The sequence below is a fragment of the Tympanuchus pallidicinctus genome, unplaced genomic scaffold (genome assembly GCF_026119805.1).
Source record: "Tympanuchus pallidicinctus isolate F22 unplaced genomic scaffold, pur_lepc_1.0 scaffold25, whole genome shotgun sequence".
Taxonomy (NCBI): domain Eukaryota; kingdom Metazoa; phylum Chordata; class Aves; order Galliformes; family Phasianidae; genus Tympanuchus; species Tympanuchus pallidicinctus.
In genome coordinates, this window is record NW_026294742.1 from 4353958 (window position 1) to 4372442 (window position 18485).

Sequence of the window (18485 nt, forward strand, 5' to 3'; positions counted from 1 at the left end):
GACGCCAGAACTGGGGCTGCCCCAACCTCACCGCGGACCTCAGAGCAGCCCGGCTCCCCGGGGACGGGTCTCCCTCCCGTCGGCGCTGTGCGGGGATCTGGGTGACGGCGGGACCCCGACAGGGGCTGCAGGTAGGAGCGGGGCACGAACGTGGGCACTTGGGGGAAGGGGGAGCGGCCCCGGATGGGGGCTGCAGGTGAGATCCGGCTGAGCTCTGGGAGCTGCAGGCAGGGAGAGGAGGGCCCGGGGCTCGCCGTGACCCCGCCTTTGCTTTCCAGGCGTTCTGGTGATGTTTTAATGGACTAGAAAAGACTGACCTCTGTCAGAACTGGAATTCTCCTTTTTGGATGGATTTCAGTGCTCTCCAAGGGGAGCAACAGCAAGTTTTGCTTAGGGGAACACGGTAGGCAGAGCCCTTGTCTTTGTATGTCAGCACTGTTTGCTGGGCATAATCTTTTGTGCTACGCTGTTTCTTAGAGAGTTCCTCGCCTGGAGTTGCTTTCCAAGCAGCTCGTACAGCTGGTGCTCGTTTTGCCAGCTTCGATTCTTAACTCTGACCTCTTGAGCCTTTTCAGAGAAGTGCAGTTGCTCCATGCAGACCCAGTTCTCTAAGCTCTCAATGGAATGGGACAAAGCAGGATCTGGCAACACCTTGCTTCCTTCTCACTGTGTTTTTTCCACAAATGTGTGGTGTAGTGGTGGTGAAAGGAGCTGTTAGCTCCCATTGACCAATACACACCTCTCCTTCCACTGCACTGAGTTCCATCTGCTCTTATTCACACTGTTTCATAACATTTTCAAGTTTTCCACAAGCCTTTCAAAACCCTCCTTGATCTCTTTTGCTATCTCCACGTATTGTATGCAGCTCTTTCCTTACTAGGCACCGATAGGGTGCTCTGCTCTAAGCTTTGTCTACATGAAAGCGTGGTTGCTCATTCTCTTCTCACAACTTTTATTGGCTGAAAGCAATTATCTCATATCACTTTTCAGGACTTCATACTCACAGCTTCGGGGAATCAGTAATCAAACTGTTCAAGGAGCAGCTGGATGTAACTTAATTCTCTTGCTCACATCCAGGAGGCCATGAGCTTTGCTCCTCTTGGTTTTGAGCCATGTTGCTCCTGAAACCTAGCTTTTCTCACTCTTCTTTTTTTATCTCTATACTTATGTAAGCCTGATTTCTTAGGAAGCCTCAGTATCTTTCACTGAAGAGGCAGATTGGCCCCACAGCCTCTGCTAGGGTAGGGATGGCTCTGTGGTTTTGAGGCTGGAATGCCTGGGGCTGCTATTGATTGTGGTGCCTTATTGCTTTTGAAAAGGCTGATCTTTGAAACCAGGACTCCAGGAAGTCATTTAGGGATGTGTTTGCATCCTGCTGAGAGCTGAAACTCTAGCGACTGGAGTGGGAAGGAAACCCATCTTGAAACGGTCAGTTTTTATCTGCTTTCCCCAGTCAGAGCTCCATCTTCCTGGACGTGGTATTTCCCCCAAAGCATCCCAAGGGCAGCAGCAGGCTGGTGCTCGTCCAGCCCCAACTTGCCTGAAGGCAAATTGGTGCCAGCTGTGCTCTGGCAATTTGTGTGCCTACAGCCACAGCTGTGCTCTGCATGGTGCTTCCACACCTGAAGTTGTTCTCTCTCCAGACGGAGCAGTGTAAGAATACAGGGCAGGCTCCCCAGCAATCTCCTGGCTTCTCACAGGTCTGTAGGCTCCTCTGTTGCTGTCCTTTACTTCTTTGGGTCTTGGTGTCCTTTGGGGCTTTGCATCTTCGCCTACACAGCTCCCTGCCCAGCCTGAAGGTGTGCCACAGCCTGTAGCAGCTTAAAGGGTGTGTTTGTGTGGAGGGGGGATAGCAAGAGCACTTCTCTTTGTCCTAAGAGCTCCTTAATGAACAGGGCAGCACAAACCATCTGCTCTACATGCAAGGAAACAGAATTCAACGTGCTTTATTGCCAACCCAGAGGCAACAGGAATCAGCCCCTTTCTCTCCCCAATCCTAGCACTGCCTCCCTGAGGCTCAGTCTGTCCCTGTCCTGTGGAGGGTCAATGCTGCTGTAACCTGAGGACATTCAGTGCTGAGGAGGTGCTGACCTTACGGCTGTGGCTGGCCCATCTGGTCAGAGCAGTGTGGGTAAGGGGATGGCCACGCTTCCAGCTCCCTTGACGTGTGACCCAGCTTTAATTACTGTGACACTGCTGTTAATTAGCAGCTCAGAAACTCTGAGTGTGATTTTCATAAGCTGAGAGTTATGCAGTTTGTCCTTTCTGGGAGAAAGGTGCGCTGCAAAGAGAACTGTAATTCAGAAGCACGCACACAGGGCCAGTGCTGACTGGTGTGTGAAGTGCATCTGTGAGCCCAACCTAGCATATGGGCCCTCCTCTGGGACACTGCTGGTGATGGAGTTCCCAGAGGACCACTATGTGAAACAGGCAGGATTTGGCTCAGTTGTGGGTTTTACAAAAGGCCCTGCAGCCACTCTTTGATATCGATTTGTTTCCTTGATAAGGATGGGTCTCCTGAGCGTCATCTCCCTGTTGCATTTCATTTCTGCTGCCGTTGCGTTTCCGTGCCCTTCTCAGCAATCCCAAATCAAAGGGATCTGTGTGCTGTGGGGAGGCAGGAAGCCCTTTCAAGAGCAGCCAGCACTTCTGGGAGCTGCAGATCTGAGCAGCAAGACCGAGTCCTGGGCCCTTCCACTCTGCTTCTCTTCTCCTTCCTGCTCTTTTTTTCATTCAACGCGCTGTGCCCAGCCTGTCCTGCTGTGCCTGGAGGTTGAAGTTCTCTCTGTAGGAGCTCTCCCAGGGGACTGGACTTTTCCCTTCTCTTCCCATTACATGCATGGCTGATCTCACCCGCAGATCATCCCTCTGCAGATCGTCTGACCACCCATGCGAGGAGGGGGTGGAGGGAGGCATGGCAGCAATCAGTAAACACGTGGTTTCCCATGTGTCAGAGAGCTGCAGGGTGTTCTCAACAAATGAGGCAAAGCAACAATGAGGGACTGGGGAGGGCCTTGGTCCCCTCCATTTGAGCCCAAAGGGACTGGCTGCTGTAGCTCTTGTGATCTAATGTCTGTGTTTGCAGTAACCTTCATCTTGGCTTGTATCTTTGGGAGCCAGGTGGTGGTTTCCCATCTGTTGCCGTTTGTCCCTGCATGGAAGCGGCTTGTTCCCTTGTGTACCCTTGTGCTGTGTTGTGCAGGTGTTGCTGGCCTGCTGCCTGCAATGCTGGCAAAGCACAGCCTTGCCATGGTGTGCAAACAAGCAGAGCCTTCCCCAGAGATCCATTTGTGATACGGCAAAGGGATCCCAAAACAGTCCACCTGCAGGCCTGTTATGCTTTGCCTGGAGGAGGAGATGCTGTGAGCACCAAACCCCCCTGATGCAGAAGTCCTTTGGACAGGCTCCCATCTTTCTGGCTTCCTGCTGTGATTGTAGGTCCCTACTGTTCTCTTTTAAAAAGAGATTCTTTGCCTTATAGGAAAACAATGGGAAAAGTTCCTTCTCATATGTTCCCCCTCCACATGGCTGAGTCAGGTCAGAGTTTGGTGCGTATCCAGGAGTGTATCTGAGCCTCACAGCCCTGAGCTCTGCTGGTCCTCAGGCAGAACGGAAAGCAGATTTGTGGAGATCTGTGTGGCAGACCTTGGCTTTTCCTGAGAAAAAGATCCAGGTTTCTCTGGTTTTAGGGTCCTCTTGCTTTGGTTAGACTTTAGCAGCAATTAGTCACCCAACAACTTTCTATAATGAGCTGCAAGTTTGCCATTAAGTAGTTCAAACACTTTGAACTTCTTTTCAGTTCCTCCGCTGCAATGTGATCTGCTGTCATTTTTCAGGAGGTACCTGAAAATGTTTTATTCATTTCCTGTTTACAGCGGGGGAGAAACCAAAGCTATGAGAAAGAGAGCAAACAACAGCCCACGTAGCTGCAGGCACTGTGCAGTCAGATTGCTGTCAGCCCCGGCACTTGTCACTTCCAGCTGCGTCTGAGTTTAGAGTATATATTGGAAACGTGACAGGGAAAAGCAGTGATGCTTAAGGGGATTTAGGAGAAGATTCCTAGCTTCAGCCCTGGGCAGGATCGTCTCTGTTCCTATCTCTAAAGTAGGGATATGAATGCTTTTTTCATCTGAGCCCATAAGGCTTCCCTGGTAGGAATTTTAAAATGCTGTTGAGTAGAACACATTTTTGTAATGATAAGAATTTGGTGGTCTGGACAGGCAGTGGTGTTTGGGAGCACTGTGCTTTAACCCCAGCAGGCAGATTTGCTCCTGCCAGACCCTTGTTGGCTTTGAACAGGAGAGACTGGGGAGAGAACCAGAAAGGTAGGAGTGCAAGAATTGGGATAAAGCCAAGGAAACCCCAAAGTGACAGAACAAGATCATGTGTCTGTAAATTACAGTCTTACATACATCAGAAAACATCCATCCTAGATGTGAATATATATATAATATATATATATTATGCAGCTTTCCCATAAGTTACAAGTGGATCTAGCTCTGGTTTTGTTTGGTTTGCTTTGTTCCTGCTCTTGGTTCCTGTGACACTACAACAAAACAGCCACAAGTCTTTAAGGTCAGTGAGATTCAGACCATGATTTGGCATACAGGAACGCTCTTTTTAAGTGTTCTAAATAGTTCTCTTCCTTATGCTGGCACTGTGTTATGGAAATGGGATGGGGGGGATCTCTGACTGAAAACTAATTTAATAGGGAAGGAGAAAAAGGAACATCGTTCCCTGTCCAATTGCACAAGCAGCTCTGCCTGTGACAGTCATTTGTATGTCTTCCTTCCCCACCCTGACCTACAAACCAGCTGTGGAGGATCCAGTTGGTGTGGGATTTTGATGGAATGAGCTGGGCACTTGTTTGGCTGCTGTTGTATGAAGCTGGTGTCATTGCTGGCAAATGATGGTAATTCTGATTTCCACTCCATGATATTCTGGAGTGGAGCAGTTCTTGCCTTTTCTGGTTGTCTCAGCTGAGAAGATGCTCGCATTGCTGTTAGACCTGGCATCTCCTGCTGTACAGCTGTACCAGAGATACGGCTAATAGTGTATAAGCTGAGTTGGTCAGACTCTGTCCTAATGCATGACATTGCCTCTCACAGTCAAACAAATCCTTCAGCGAAAGATCAAAAAATGATGATGACGGAAGTTGCAAATGATTTTTTTTTTTTTTTTTCCTTTGGAGAGCAGTGGTACATCCTTGAGAGATTTCCTCTCCATTCAGAAGCTACAAGACTTCCTCTGATGGAGAAGAGCAGGATGTACCTCTCAAGAGCTTCCCGGGTCAGCAGCCAGGATAATCCCTCTTACGTGATAAACGTTCCTTCACCTCCACAGGGCTCCCAGCCATCTGGCCCTGGGTTGGGCAGTGCTCCAGCATCAGCTAACAGGGGAGAGTGCAGGAGTGGGTATGATGGTAGTGATGCTGTAATGCAGAGAGCATCTTTGCTACCAGAGCTTGTGCCATAGGCAAAGCAAGTGACTGGCAGGGCATTGTTTGATGCATGAATAAATGACGGCCAGTACAGATTCACTCCTGGGACCCAACATCAAACTACTGTCCTCATTCAGGACCGATCTTTCCTTGCCCTCCACCCTGTATGCTGTTCCGCTTACCATGAGAAATTACAGCATGGAAAATATCTGATCACTGTTCCAAGCTTGCCCCATGAGCCAGCAGTTCTTCAGGAGGGGGGTCAGGGGCTGTGCCTTCACTGCCCAAAAATATAACTTCATTACATCACCTCCTTGGCTGACCACTCCCATGCATAAAGTCTTGCTGCCACTCAGCTTTTGAAATCCTTGCTTCTGGGAACCCTTGAGGAATAAGAGGCAAGAGGGCAGGGCAGAAGTGCCTTCTTCTGGTGTTGCCAGCAGAAGGGTGAACTGCACCCAGGGAGAGCAGAGCTTTCGAAGTGGTGAGTAAATAGCATGATTTTATTGTCTTGTCTTCATGTTTTGGTTGGATTGGGGCATGAAATAGCAGAGTTATTTCTTTCCCTATGTTACATCTTTCCTGCTCTTTAGTTATGCTTTATGGAGGGTGTTTCACACCCTTCCAGCTCAGGTCAATAGAATGCTTATGTTCTATAGGGACTGCCAGATCTCAGTCTACCTCAATGACTTTGGCTTCTTTCAAATCACCTCCATATTAATGAAGGCTAAATCACAGGTGCCAGAGTCTTGATCTGTTTTGCAAATATAATTTAATGTACAACACTGGGTGAGCTATTTAACCTCTGTGTCGCCCATTCAGTTCTTGAAGATTGTCTCGCTCCAATTTATGGGAGGGAGAGGAGGTTCTTTTATTGTGTGTATACCTGGAGTGAGATTAAGAAACAACGGTTCAAATGTTGGTCCGACCAGTTTATTACAAATCTTAATTAGGGAAGTGGGGAAGGGGAGGACGGACACTATTATGAATTAGGGTAATGGGGAATGGAAGGAGGGCGATATAAAAGATAGAAAAGAAGAAGCAAGGAGTCCTTATAGGAAGCAAGAGGGAGATAGTCACCACCATGGATCCAGCATGGTTTGTAGTTCAGTCATTGATCTTCAATAGTGGTGGGTTGTCAGGCACTGTTCTGTTGATGATGATGACTAGAACGACGACAAGGACCAGGGCAATGATGGTCCCTTTTCAATGCTTTCAAAGTGGTTGAGTCAGCTCTCTTTTGAGTGACAGCTCAAACCCAAGGTGGTTAAGCCAGCTCTCCTTGGAGTGGCAGCTTCTGGCTCTGGAACCTCAGCAGGGAATTCCTTTGTTCTTATCTTCCTGGCCTTGCCAGCAGATAAGAGGGAGCAGGGAGGCACCAACTTGTATCTTGCCTTCACAGGATACAATGGCATCATCCCCCCAGCCTCCCATACCAAGCTGGAGCGGTTTAGCCACAAGCCAGATCTTCTGCCAGTGAACACTCCTGAGCACTCTCTTCCGCTCTTCTACAGAGCAAGCAGCTCTGTAGCAAGGGGCTTTCAAATGTCCCCAAAGCAATATTGATTGTCACACGGTTAGCACCCATCACTTGCCTCCTCAACAAATCATTGAGAGTCTTATCACAAGAAAGACCTCAGGAAGCAAGCTTTGAGCCAAAAAACAAAGGATTTTCACAAAGATGCCCAGTCTACGACCAGTTTGCGTATGCTCTTCATTCCTAATTAAGACGGAAGAATTTTGTGGAAAAGCTGATATTTAGGGCCAAGAAACAGACACAATTTTCCCATGGTTTTGCCTGTAGTATGAGTGGACATCAAGCAATGACAAGTTTTCTTAACAGGTAGCAAGGCAGGTGCAGAGCCCAAGGGTGCAGGTGCTGTTGGATGGTATTGGGAGTTACTTCCAGAAGCAGAATGTGGGAGAGGCTTCCAGCTGAGGAGTCGGAGAGAAAACTGAGCTATTAAGGACAACTGCATTTGTGTGTAAGGGAACAGATTCTGCCCAGGAAAACAAATATTTAGACATCTTGCAGATCAGAACAGTGCCTAGGAGACTGTGTGCTCATTGCCAGAACAAACGGCCCTCCCAGACATATGGACATCAAAGACCTGGTCTTTGTTATTCAAAGCTGCTCCACTGCAATCTATCTCATTTATTTGTAAAGCCTTTATTTAGCAAAAGCAAGTGAATCTAAGCAGGTGGTATGATTTTAATTTTTTCTACTGGAAAATGGAGATCTTCTCCAAGTTCCACTGAAGTCTGTGGAAATCTCTTCAGCCCAAAGGCCTTTTTTTTTTTTTAGTTTGGAACCTGTATGTTTTCCTGCTCAGATGTTCTACAATCAGTAGTTACTTAATGTGTCGATAATGTTAAACAAGCCCTCTGCAAAGGACTAAGAAAGTCCAAACTTCAGCTGTGATCTGAGCACCTCCAAGTGCATTCGGAGGGCAGGCTATAGGGAAGAAACCTCTGCCCTTGAGAGCGGGCGTTGTATTTTTGCCCTTTCATTTTCCCCTTTCCCATACTTCAGTATTTTTCTGTTGTCCTATCTGCCTCTTTCACTCCCTCTTCTTCCATTTTTCCCATCCAGCACTTTAAAGGTTATTCTTTCTCCTGTTATTCCACCTTCTTTCCTCCTCTCTTCCTTCATTAGCCCTCTCCCCTCTTTTATTCCAGCATGGTGAGGTTGAGTGAAGCCATGTCAGGCTGCTGAGCTGATTGCTGGCTGCTGCAGGAAAGGTAGGTCTGGCAGCAAAAACACAGTGCCTTTGGTACCCCAACAGAAAAGCTTTGCAAAGATGAAAGGGCTTCATAAAGCTGATAAATAAATCTTGGAAAACTGAGATTGACGTAAAATTTGGGAGTGCTGCCTGAGCCCAGGTGGCGATCAATGAATTTATCAGTGAGGAAAGGTAATAAAAGAAGAGCCTTGAACAGCAACAATTTCCAGTAGGGAGGAACTGGAATGTTCGTGTTGATTATCAGATAGGACTTAAGTTTTAATGACCCGGTCCTTGTTCCTGTCATTGTGTACAGCTTTGATATATGGAGTTATTGTAGAAAGTCACGAACCAACTTGAACAGAAAATAGGAAATAACATCCTTTATTATCCAAATCAAGAATGCTCTCTTGAAAAAATGAAATAGCAGAGTAGTAAACTGCTATTTCTTCCAAGCTTCCATCCTCTTCATTTGGCTAGAGGATGACACGAGACATAAAGAAATCTCAGGAAATATTTCTTTGCACTGACCCTTCTTATAACCTAAGCCATATGATCTACACATCATTACGCCTGCCATAATCCATCTGGGTACCTCATACTGCTGTCTAATTATAAGTCCATTTAGATTTATCTCCCTTCTGCGTCTCAAGTATTGTAAGGATTGTAATGACCTCATGAAAATCAGAATCCATTGGGATCATAACTTTATTAGTGTTGCTGGTGGCATGAATCCGTGATGTCAGAAAAGTACAGCTTCAAAAGGCTTTATCAAAATTTTCACTCTTTAGACATATCTCAGTGATCTTAGCAGGAAGCAGCCTTACACACAACTAACATGTGTTACTGGGTACTCTGAACCTCTCTGATGCTTGCATTGGGATAGCACTGGATTGCAACGTTGTTCTGTTGGAGGAGAAATGTCCTCGTGAAAAAGTAGCTAAGCTGCAAAATGAGGATATCTCCTCCATTCTGATGATGTGTTTATTGAAATATCAGGAAACGGAGAGCTTGGGTTGTGTGATCTGCAATAAAAAGGATTCTGTGAAAAGGAGACTCAATTACATGATTTATGTAGTCAGCTATTGCTGATGTCATTTCCTGAAATTCTTACAGCAAAATCAGTACATGATGAGAGATGAAACAAAAAGAGAAAGTACCCAGAAGTGCCTTCATGCTTCCTGATGCTTTTCAGTACCCACAAGTTCCACGACAAGGGCTCTGAAGATATTGCTTCATATGCTACCAAGTGTGTTCCTTTAGAGGAAGAGGCAGAGATTTCACTCTGCTTGTCATGTTTCAGTAGTACCCAATAATTGTTAGAGAATGTCAGAGATGGTCACATCATGAGCACCACAATCAGCCATGCAGAAAGTACTTTTTTCTTTTTTTAACATTTTTTTATTGTAATGCACTTCCATGGACCATGCTGTTTCTGTCTGAGGTGCGGCTCTGCTGCTTAGTCATAACAGGACAATGCAGTGGATTAATGACTACACAGAGATAAGTGACTTTTCCAAAACCACGTACAATTGAAATGCTGTAGCTGTACGTGTGCATAGCAAACTATTTACTATTTACCTACCAGAACCAGAAGTACTACCTTCAGATTTCTTAACATCCTCTGACCCCATCTTCAACTCTTCTACTTGTCGTAAGTGAAAGAGTAACTTGCTGGGGAATGTCCAGCTTGTTCCAACTCTGTACTGGTGACGATGTGCTACAAATGAGACTGCACTGCCCTTGAAGAAAAGCCATAGGATTTGACTTTCAGTAATGGGGCAAAGAGTAAAATTTCTTTTCCCTGTCTCCTCACTTAGGTGTGAAAGACTAAAAGTACATTTTAGTTTGTTTGGGGCAAAGAGCAAATATCTTTCCACACTTTATTTAGAGGGATACTAGGAAGCCCCTTTTGAAGATGGGCCCATGCTAACTCTCTTCCAAATATCTCAAGGCTGGAATGCTTGTGTAATTTTAAGTAGAGGAGGTATGGCTTGTGTTCCCATAGCTTTTGCCTTTGGTGCTAAGACAGATTTTGTTCATGATTCATTGCAGTACATGCCCTGTCCCTCTAACGTAAGTAAGGATCCAGTTTGTCAAAGGTTGGACTGGGATGGAGAAACTGGACAGGTTTGGAATTGAGGCATTAAACTACTGATCCTGGTATGTTAAAAGATAGCATCTAGCAGAGCTGACTGGTATCCAAGCAGATTTTGCTTCATCCAGTGCGTGCAGGACACCCTGCTGACTGAAGAACCAGCTTAGGATGCATAGGCTTGGAGCCTTGCTGTGACCAAATTTTAGGCAGGCTATGATTTGTCTGTGCTGTGTTCTGGATGGGCACTGAACTCTCATGTTCAAGCTGGCTCTGAGCTGCCTATCAAGATCTGTACAGCAGCAGAGAGATGAGCTTTCATTGCTGAGTAATTGGAGTTCAAGGGCAGATATTGCACCTTGAATTTGGGTTACTGCTAGGGTTTATGTTATGCTCAATAGCAAGTGAGCTGCAATCTTTGATCTGCAACTGGAAGCTGTGCAAACAGACACAGGATTATTGCTCAAAAGCTTCAATGAGATTTAGTGGTGGAGGACAGGTTTCTCCATCTCTAGATGTCTCCTCTGTTATCCTCCCTGCAATGGGAATGGTGGTAGAACAGGCAGTGTGTCACATTATTGCAGCTGGAGCATTAAGCTGAACTAAAAGTGATGGTGGTTTAAGTTAGTGTGTAGCTGGGATTGCTGAAGAACTGATCAGTGTCCTCAGCAGGTGGTTGCTCCCACTTGGCAGAGGATACTCCAATCAAACGTTGTCACAGCTAAATCTGTCAGTGTGTCTGGGTTTAAGCTGCAAGGCACACTTAAAAAACCAAATGCAAACTACAAGAGCACCATTTTGTTGGGCAAGAGGAGTATTGACCATACTGGATCCTATGGAGATGGGCACTTGGTGTGACCATATATTTATTCAATTGCTTAGCCAGCATGTAGCAAAAGAATCAAAAAATGAATGATTATTCTGCTGGTGATAGACAACATTTATGAGCGCTAAGCTATGCATATTAAAGGGTGTTGGCTCTTGACTCTTCACCTAGTCAATGATTACTTAAGCATTCCTCCAGTACTGTGAATTCAAAAGTAATGAGTTTCAATGGGTTAATCTCTGTAAGTAGAGCTGTACAAATATCAAATAGTACAGCAAGCTTTGGAGAGCCTTTCAGGAAAGACAAGTGCTTACTGCTAGTGCTACAGGAACGTACTGGCTCAAGAACGGGATTCACTGCTTCAGAAAGGATATTCAAAGGATATCAGTAAATAAGGATCTACGCGAAAGGACAGAACAGATCAGTGGAAGTACTCTTGAGAGGTAAGGGGAAGTTAGAAATGACATCAATTGAGCCATTGCCCTCACCCTTGCCATGCTGTTTGGGTTTTCTTCAGCAGCAGAACATGGAACAGTATGTTTTTTTGGTGCCATCAGATGGAAGTTTACATAAAGAGAATGATAGGACCTGACTATTCTGCCTGAATAAGCCCAGTTCTAATAAACAGCTCCCAGTTTATTGGAAGAAGATATTCTGAAAGCATATTTTGCAAGTGATGGGAGAATAAAACTATTTTAATTAAACATTTGGATTTTAAATTGGAGGTGAGTGGAACAGCAATGTTCTGAATGACTTTGTAAAACTTTAATAACATCCATTTTTTGTGATGCTGGATTACCTCTGGCTTTGACATCATGGCCTCATAGATTTCATCTGAAGCCTTTCTACCTATGCAGTACCTGCGTGCATCTGTAAGCCCTCAATGCCCTGCTTCAAGCTGAGAATGCTAAAAACTTTTAAGCTGTGCCTGAGGAGAGGGAGGCAGTAAGATATATAGGGTGCAGGCAGTGGGACAGGGGCTGACATGGAGGTGTTGGCTGTGCAGAAAGGTTGAATGGGGCTGTTGTATTTCTGTGGTGAAGCAGCAGCATAGGGTTAGTGCTTGGGGACTGCTCTGTGCCCACCAGTGCCCAGTCCTGAATTTGGAAGCCTCTTTGAGCTTCTTCATGGCTTGACAGAATTTTGCTATAGTTTCTTTATTGCTGATGGAGATGAAGACTGCACAAGACTTCAACTTGAATATCTCTCCTGGTGGGTGAGTACAAAAGTATATTAGTTCTAAATTCTAGCCTAACACCAGAGCATAACACCTGTGTTATTCTGTGAGACCCCAAAAAAGGGCTTAGATTTAGAATGTTTGTTTGTTTTGATCCCCAACTACTTCAGTATTTACATCACAGTTCTCCACAGCAGTTTGTGTAAAACTTGAATCAGGAAGGATTTCCTCTGTAAGGGGAGGCAGTTGTTGATCACTTGTTTGAAGTCTCTCAAGGGCATCATGTGGACAAAATGGGAATAGTTAAGGAAAAATGCCTGCTGCTCCATTGAGATCAGTGCCTGGCAGGAGACTCTGCTTGTCTGTCAGCATGGGTGAGCGTGGGAGAACCAGAGTCCTGATCAGAGGCATCCCAGTGGCTGCTGCTGAGTAAAAGGCCTAAGGGGAAAAAGTATTTAGCACATGAACTTGTAGATTGGAATCTCAAGTGCCTTAAGTACATGTCTTATTGCAGTAACTGCAGGGCAAGGCTGCAATAGGGAGGCTGATGTGAGAAAGTCAGACCTTTGTGTCTGAATACAGGATGGAAGGCACAGGGAACAAGCCCTTCTATCTTTGTTCTCAAAAGGATAGTGCTTAGAAGCAGATGTCTATTCCAACAGAGCCCTGGAAAAGCAGGGTTATATGTGATGGCTAACAAAGTCACAAAGCTCTCTGCCTTTTGGGTTAACCCAAACCTGTTGGTAGAAATGCTGCATCTGAGCCATTCCAGTTCTGCCTAGGAATAAGTAGCATGCAGCAGCTCACTGCTGCTTTGGGACTACTTGGGGAAAGGTGTGAAGATTCCATTGCAGGGAGCTCTAACCTGGCAGGCAGGAGGCAAATTTGATGTAAAAGGTACATTTATGATCTTAGTTCCGTCCTTGTTGTGTAAGGTGATTATCCTGTTGTCTTTGCATGATTATGCTATATATTAGCCTTCCACAATCTAAGACCTGTGAATTATGTAATGAAGGAGTGCTTGGTTGGGAATGGGCAACGTGAGCTTCAAATCTGGTATATAAGGACAAGGCAGAACATGCCCTGGAAGACAAAAAGAACAGTTTTAGTAGGAAGAGGGCAAAAGACCTTGAAGAATTAGCCAGCATCAATGGAACTGCTATAAAACAGAAATTTATGCAAAGGTACAGTAAGGATAGCCCACAGTAACAAGTAGATCTCACTACCTTTTTTCCTTTTGTAAGAGGACAGAATGGATAAACTCACAGAATTAGTTCTGGACAGCAGCAGTATACTTTTTGTGTTGCTTTTGTCCTAGTTTTCTTCAATGCAAGCTCTCTTGGAGTAAATAACCCCAGCTAATTAGCTGCTCAGAGGATGATGAGTCTGGATATTCCTGCAGATGAAAGCTGAAGTTGCTGCCTGCTGTTCTTAGTGACAGCTGGGGGAAGTTAGCACAGTTATACCCAAGGATTTAAACTGATGTATGGGAACTGCTGAGTCACGGCCTGAACCTCTGATTGATCACCTGAGGCGAGCCATGAGGCAGCCAGAGGAGCACAGGTGAAGGCAATTCACCTGTGCTGCCGGAAGGGCAGAGACCTATTTAAGAGCTGGCTACCAGAGGGGAAGGATCTCTTATGGAGATCACCCCTCTTGGTGTCTTCTGGTGAGCTCAGCTGAAGGGTAAGCTCTTCCACTAATTCTCTTTTGTGATCGTTGTTTACTTTGCCTAATTCTCTTGATTATATTGTAATTATAACATCTTGATATCTATTGATTATACAATTATATTGTAATTATAACATCTTGATTATACATCTGGCTAATTAGGTATGAGCACAGACCCCAAGTGCTAAGGCTTCCCACAGGTGAACCATTTGCTCTTTGTTACACCACCTTTTCTGTGAGCTCCCAGGGAGAAGGAAAAGCTACGTGATGCATTGGGGACCCAGCAACAGCTGGATGGGAGCACATCACTTGCTGACGTCTAAATGTGGCCTGGCTGGGAACAGCTCTGGGAAGCAACTACAAAAACAGATCTTGTGCAAGAAGGCAGGGTACCTGATCCTGAAGTGTCAGCCCAAGTAGCTGTCTTAGGGTCTTCTGTATGCTTCAGGTGCTTCCACCTATGTGATCAGTTGTGGGCACCTTCATTAGGTTGTCATATAATGGGACCTCCGCTGTCAGCCCCCCCCCCCAAAAAAAGCCACTGATGGTTCACTCTATGCAGCAATAGGGTATGATAACAATATTTCAATTCTTGGTTACTAATACCTGTTTAAATACGGTAATGTTATTGCTATGCATTTGACTTTGGGTTCACTCCCTCTCCTTTAGTTTTCCTGGGTTTTCCCTGACCCTGGCAAGTTCCCTATCTCTGCAGCACACCCACACACTACTGACAGAGCAGTTCAGATGCTCTGACCTCAGCCCAACACTGCCTATCTGATTGCACCAGGACTCCTTCAGCTCAAAACCTGCAGTTGTGTTTAAACAAAGCTGTGAAAATTGTGACGTGTCTGACTGTGCCACAGTGGGGTGGCTCATACAGGTGTAGCTCTACTTCTTGCTGGTTCTGAGTGAATCTCAGCATTCACATTACGTTTCATAGCTAGGACTGGCTAGTGGACCTTTATGACACTGGGAAATGAGCATGATGCTTTTAATGGCCTTATAGTCCCTCTCTCCAGAAGTGCTGCTGCTGGGACTGCAATGCTACCCAAGCTCCTAAACAGCTGCATTTGGCAGAGGTCTGGAGGTTAAAAGCAGCCTCAGCAAACAGCATCGTCAGCTCAGGTGATGGCTGCACTTCAGAGCTGGGGCTCAGAAGGAGCACTGGTGCAAAAACTCCACTGTTTGAGTAATGAGATGGGACAGATGTGGAGGGAGAGTGGGTATCTGCAGGCTTCTGTTCTGTCTCCCAACTGCTGCATGGGAAACAAGAGCTGTTGGGTTCTGCTGTGCCACAGCCAGAAAGGCAGTTTGGACTGCACACAGAATGCAGGATAGACTGTGTGCCCACAAAAGAGGTCAGGAAGCTTGTGGGAGTCGAGCAGAAGATTGAGGGGATTATTCTCACCTGAGATTGCTCTCTCTGCTGCAGCAGAGCAGAATGCCTGGGGCTGGCAGGCAGCTGGAAGCTGTGCCTGGGGCGTGCAGTGAGCTGGAGGGCTCTTCTTAAGGTTAGTGCACTCACCCAACAGCTGAGCACGCAGCACTGAGCTCTTCAAAGGCTCTTCAGAGGTGAAAGAGAGAGCAGAGTCCTGAGGTCAACCCTTCTCTGGTGCTCTTGCATGATGAGACAGCAAATCTTCACAGGTGCACAGCAACAAGGCAGGCAGCCGTGGAGAACTGTGCAGTCCAAGGCAGGAGCTGATGGGTTAACATGTCAGCACTGGGCTGGGGTCCCCAAGGGGCTGGAGGGACAGCCCAGATGAAACAAAGTACCTTCTGCCTAGCTGGAGTGCAGATAAAAGATCCCATGGCATTTCTTGTGAAGCCTGGAGGAGACTGCCAGTGCTGAAGCCAACTAACAAAACTGTCTTTAAACTCTGAGGCTGTGTGTGAGCTATTGTTGGGGACATAATAGCTTCTCTGTTTCCCTGCACAGCAACTGCTCTGCAAACACACCAGCAGTCTCTTTTAAAAGTAGTTGAGTGTAAATCAAGTTCTGAACCTGGAAAGAGGTCTCATCCATTTACCTTTCACTGACCTTGGTTGACATTTGTTTACAGAACAGCACATACAGCACACTGACACCCTGATTTGAGTTGCCTTACTTGGAAGCAGACACCTTTTGTGCTCTGAGACTTGCAGATAAAAGGCTTGGATAGAAAATGGATATTCCCTTATTTGAAATAAGCAGAATGGGAGTGAAGCCGAGGGGCAGCGCTTGCCAATCTCCTCCCTTTGAGGAGTGCTTTATTTTGGCTGGCCTGGCCTGTTTCCTCCTGTTAGGTCAGCATTGGCACGCTCATTGCCTCCTTGCTCTGCAAGGCACCAAGTGCTGCTCCGACTGCTGGAGGTTCCTCTGCTTTGGGCAGCTGCATAGCCACAGAGGCTGGGGTTGGTGGATCTGCTCTTCGCTCCCAATGCCATGGACTGGTTTGCCTATGAGGACAGCAGGTGCTTTGGTAAGGTAAAGGGTATCTTGGCTATTGCACAAATATAGTAGTCATGGTGATAACTGCACTGAACGGGGGGAGTTGGTCCCTGAAAAAGCTATGTTGAATTTAGGTCTTTTTTGCTTGAATAGTCCTGTGAGGGGAAAAGAAATGGGTCAAAGAGTAGATATTATTCATGAAGTGTCAGTCCTAGCAAGATGTCATGACTCTCCGTCCCCTCAATAGCTCTCAACTTATTCTGATGTGTGTCTGGAACACCCTTGCTGCAGGTCTGCTCAGTGTCCTATGCTCACCCATTGGTGAACAGTAACCCTGTGCACCCCAAGAGCATCTTTGTGCAGGATGGAAAAATAAGGAGATGTGAGCACTGGCAATTGCCTTCTAGAAGTGGCAGCCTTAAGGGAAAGCTGCTCTAGCCAAGAATCCTGAGCAGGAGGGTGTTGTGCTCGTGGCCAAATAGCTTTGGCCAAGGTGACGTGTTAATGACTAGGATGTGTGTTGTAGTGATCAGTGAGGTTAAAGCTCTCTGTTTTTTCATTGGAGATGTTGTGACTCAAAAACTAAAGCAGACATTTTGTTACCTAAGTCATTGCTGCTGGCTTTTTCATTTCAGGGACTTTAATACTTTTGAGCTGTTACCCAGGGGCTTCCAGGAGTCTCTGGAGTGCTCAGTGAAATAGACCACTCTGCAAATGGTGTGGCAGTAAGGGGTAAAGGGGAAGCTGGTAAAAGTTGGAGTTGTTACAACAGTTGTCCTGCACAGAGAAACCATAACAGCAGTGCTCAGAGGAAAGGTCTTGATATGAATCTGAGCACAGACATCTATGAGAAGTCCTGGGAAGGAGGTAGCTGCTCACTGCCTGCAGCTCAGCAGTCCATAGAAACTCACTGACAAGCAAGGGCTGGAAAAGCAGGAAGAACATCACTGTGATGTACCTTTCAAGGCCAGAATTGGGCTCTCACTACCTCTGGTCACTCCTTCCAAAATCACCATCCATCAGCAGAGCTGCCAGCTGCTGGGGAAAGAGGAGATGGAAACAGTGGATATGGAAGAAGACAGACGACAAGCCTTCTCTTATTCCTGATCACCTTCTCCCTAGCAGCCCCAGAAACAGCAAGGTTGATGATCATGTCTCTTCCCACAGAAAGATGAGGAAGCGCTTTGTGGTGACTGGGGTCCTGACTGCAGTCCTGCTGGGGCTCATCTTGTTCCTGGGACTCTTCTTTGGGCTGCGCTCGGACTCAGAGGATGCACACATCTATAAAAGGGCAGCTGTGGCTACGGACGCAGGACCATGCTCAGTAATTGGAAGGTAATCATTAATTCTGCCACTGTTCTTCTTAGCTGTGAAGCTCTTGAGACGAGACAAAACTGCTCTGTTTCACTGATGCACAGATGCAACCTTGGCAGCTGCACTCAGCTCCCTGTAGAATGAGGAGGCTGTGAGTAAACCTGGGCCCTTACCATTCCCAACTAATGTTAATGCAGTCACTCAAAGGCAGTACAGTAGACAAAGATTCCCTAGGCACAGAAACAATAGGGATGGGAGATGCTTTTCAAACTCTTTTAAAATACTTTTAAGCCATCCTCCAGTTCTAGATGTACATGCTGCAGATTTCAGGGCTCCTTCTTCTCATGTATGATGGATGTGGCTGGAATGCCAGCCTCCTCCAGGTACTATGACACATCTTGCTGTTTTCGGGCTAGTTTGAATGTCTTTAATGAAGGTCAGTCTGGTCTGTACCCAGATCATTAGCTTCTCTTATCTGTGGTGATAGAAACCAAAAACTGTTTGTGGGGAACCCATAGATCAAGTCAGATAAATGGGCATTAGAGAAGATTTGCTGTATATCTGCTCTGATGAGGTGACTCCAGAGCTCACAAATAGCTGAGACACTGTGGCGTGTTGCCGTAAGATGCTTTTCTTCTGCTGCACAGGGACATCCTTCAGCAAGGTGGATCTGCTGTGGATAGTGCGATTGCAGCACTGCTCTGTGTAGGACTCATGAATGCTCACAGCATGGGCATTGGAGGAGGGCTCTTCTTTACCATCTATAACAGTGCAGGTAAGCGACAGGCCTGTACACATCTGGAAC

At 46.3% G+C, this 18485-nt stretch overlaps 1 protein-coding gene across 6 annotated transcripts in view; it reads left to right on the forward strand.

Annotated features, from left to right (window-relative positions):
- GGT1 (gamma-glutamyltransferase 1) overlaps nt 1–18485 on the forward strand; it is a 26573-nt gene continuing 8088 nt past the window's right edge. Inside the window, exons 1-3 of one of the 6 annotated variants that reach the window (XM_052689449.1) lie at nt 1–131; nt 17534–17701; nt 18328–18455. In XM_052689449.1, coding sequence (XP_052545409.1) covers nt 17538–17701; nt 18328–18455 — 292 coding nt within the window. In that variant the 5' untranslated portion in view covers nt 1–131; nt 17534–17537. Of the gene's footprint in view, nt 132–5825; nt 5925–7663; nt 8183–11321; nt 11528–13842; nt 13948–16379; nt 16398–17533; nt 17702–18327; nt 18456–18485 lie in introns of those variants that run through there. The other 5 variants (XM_052689451.1, XM_052689450.1, XM_052689448.1 and 2 more) reach the window with 5 other exon arrangements.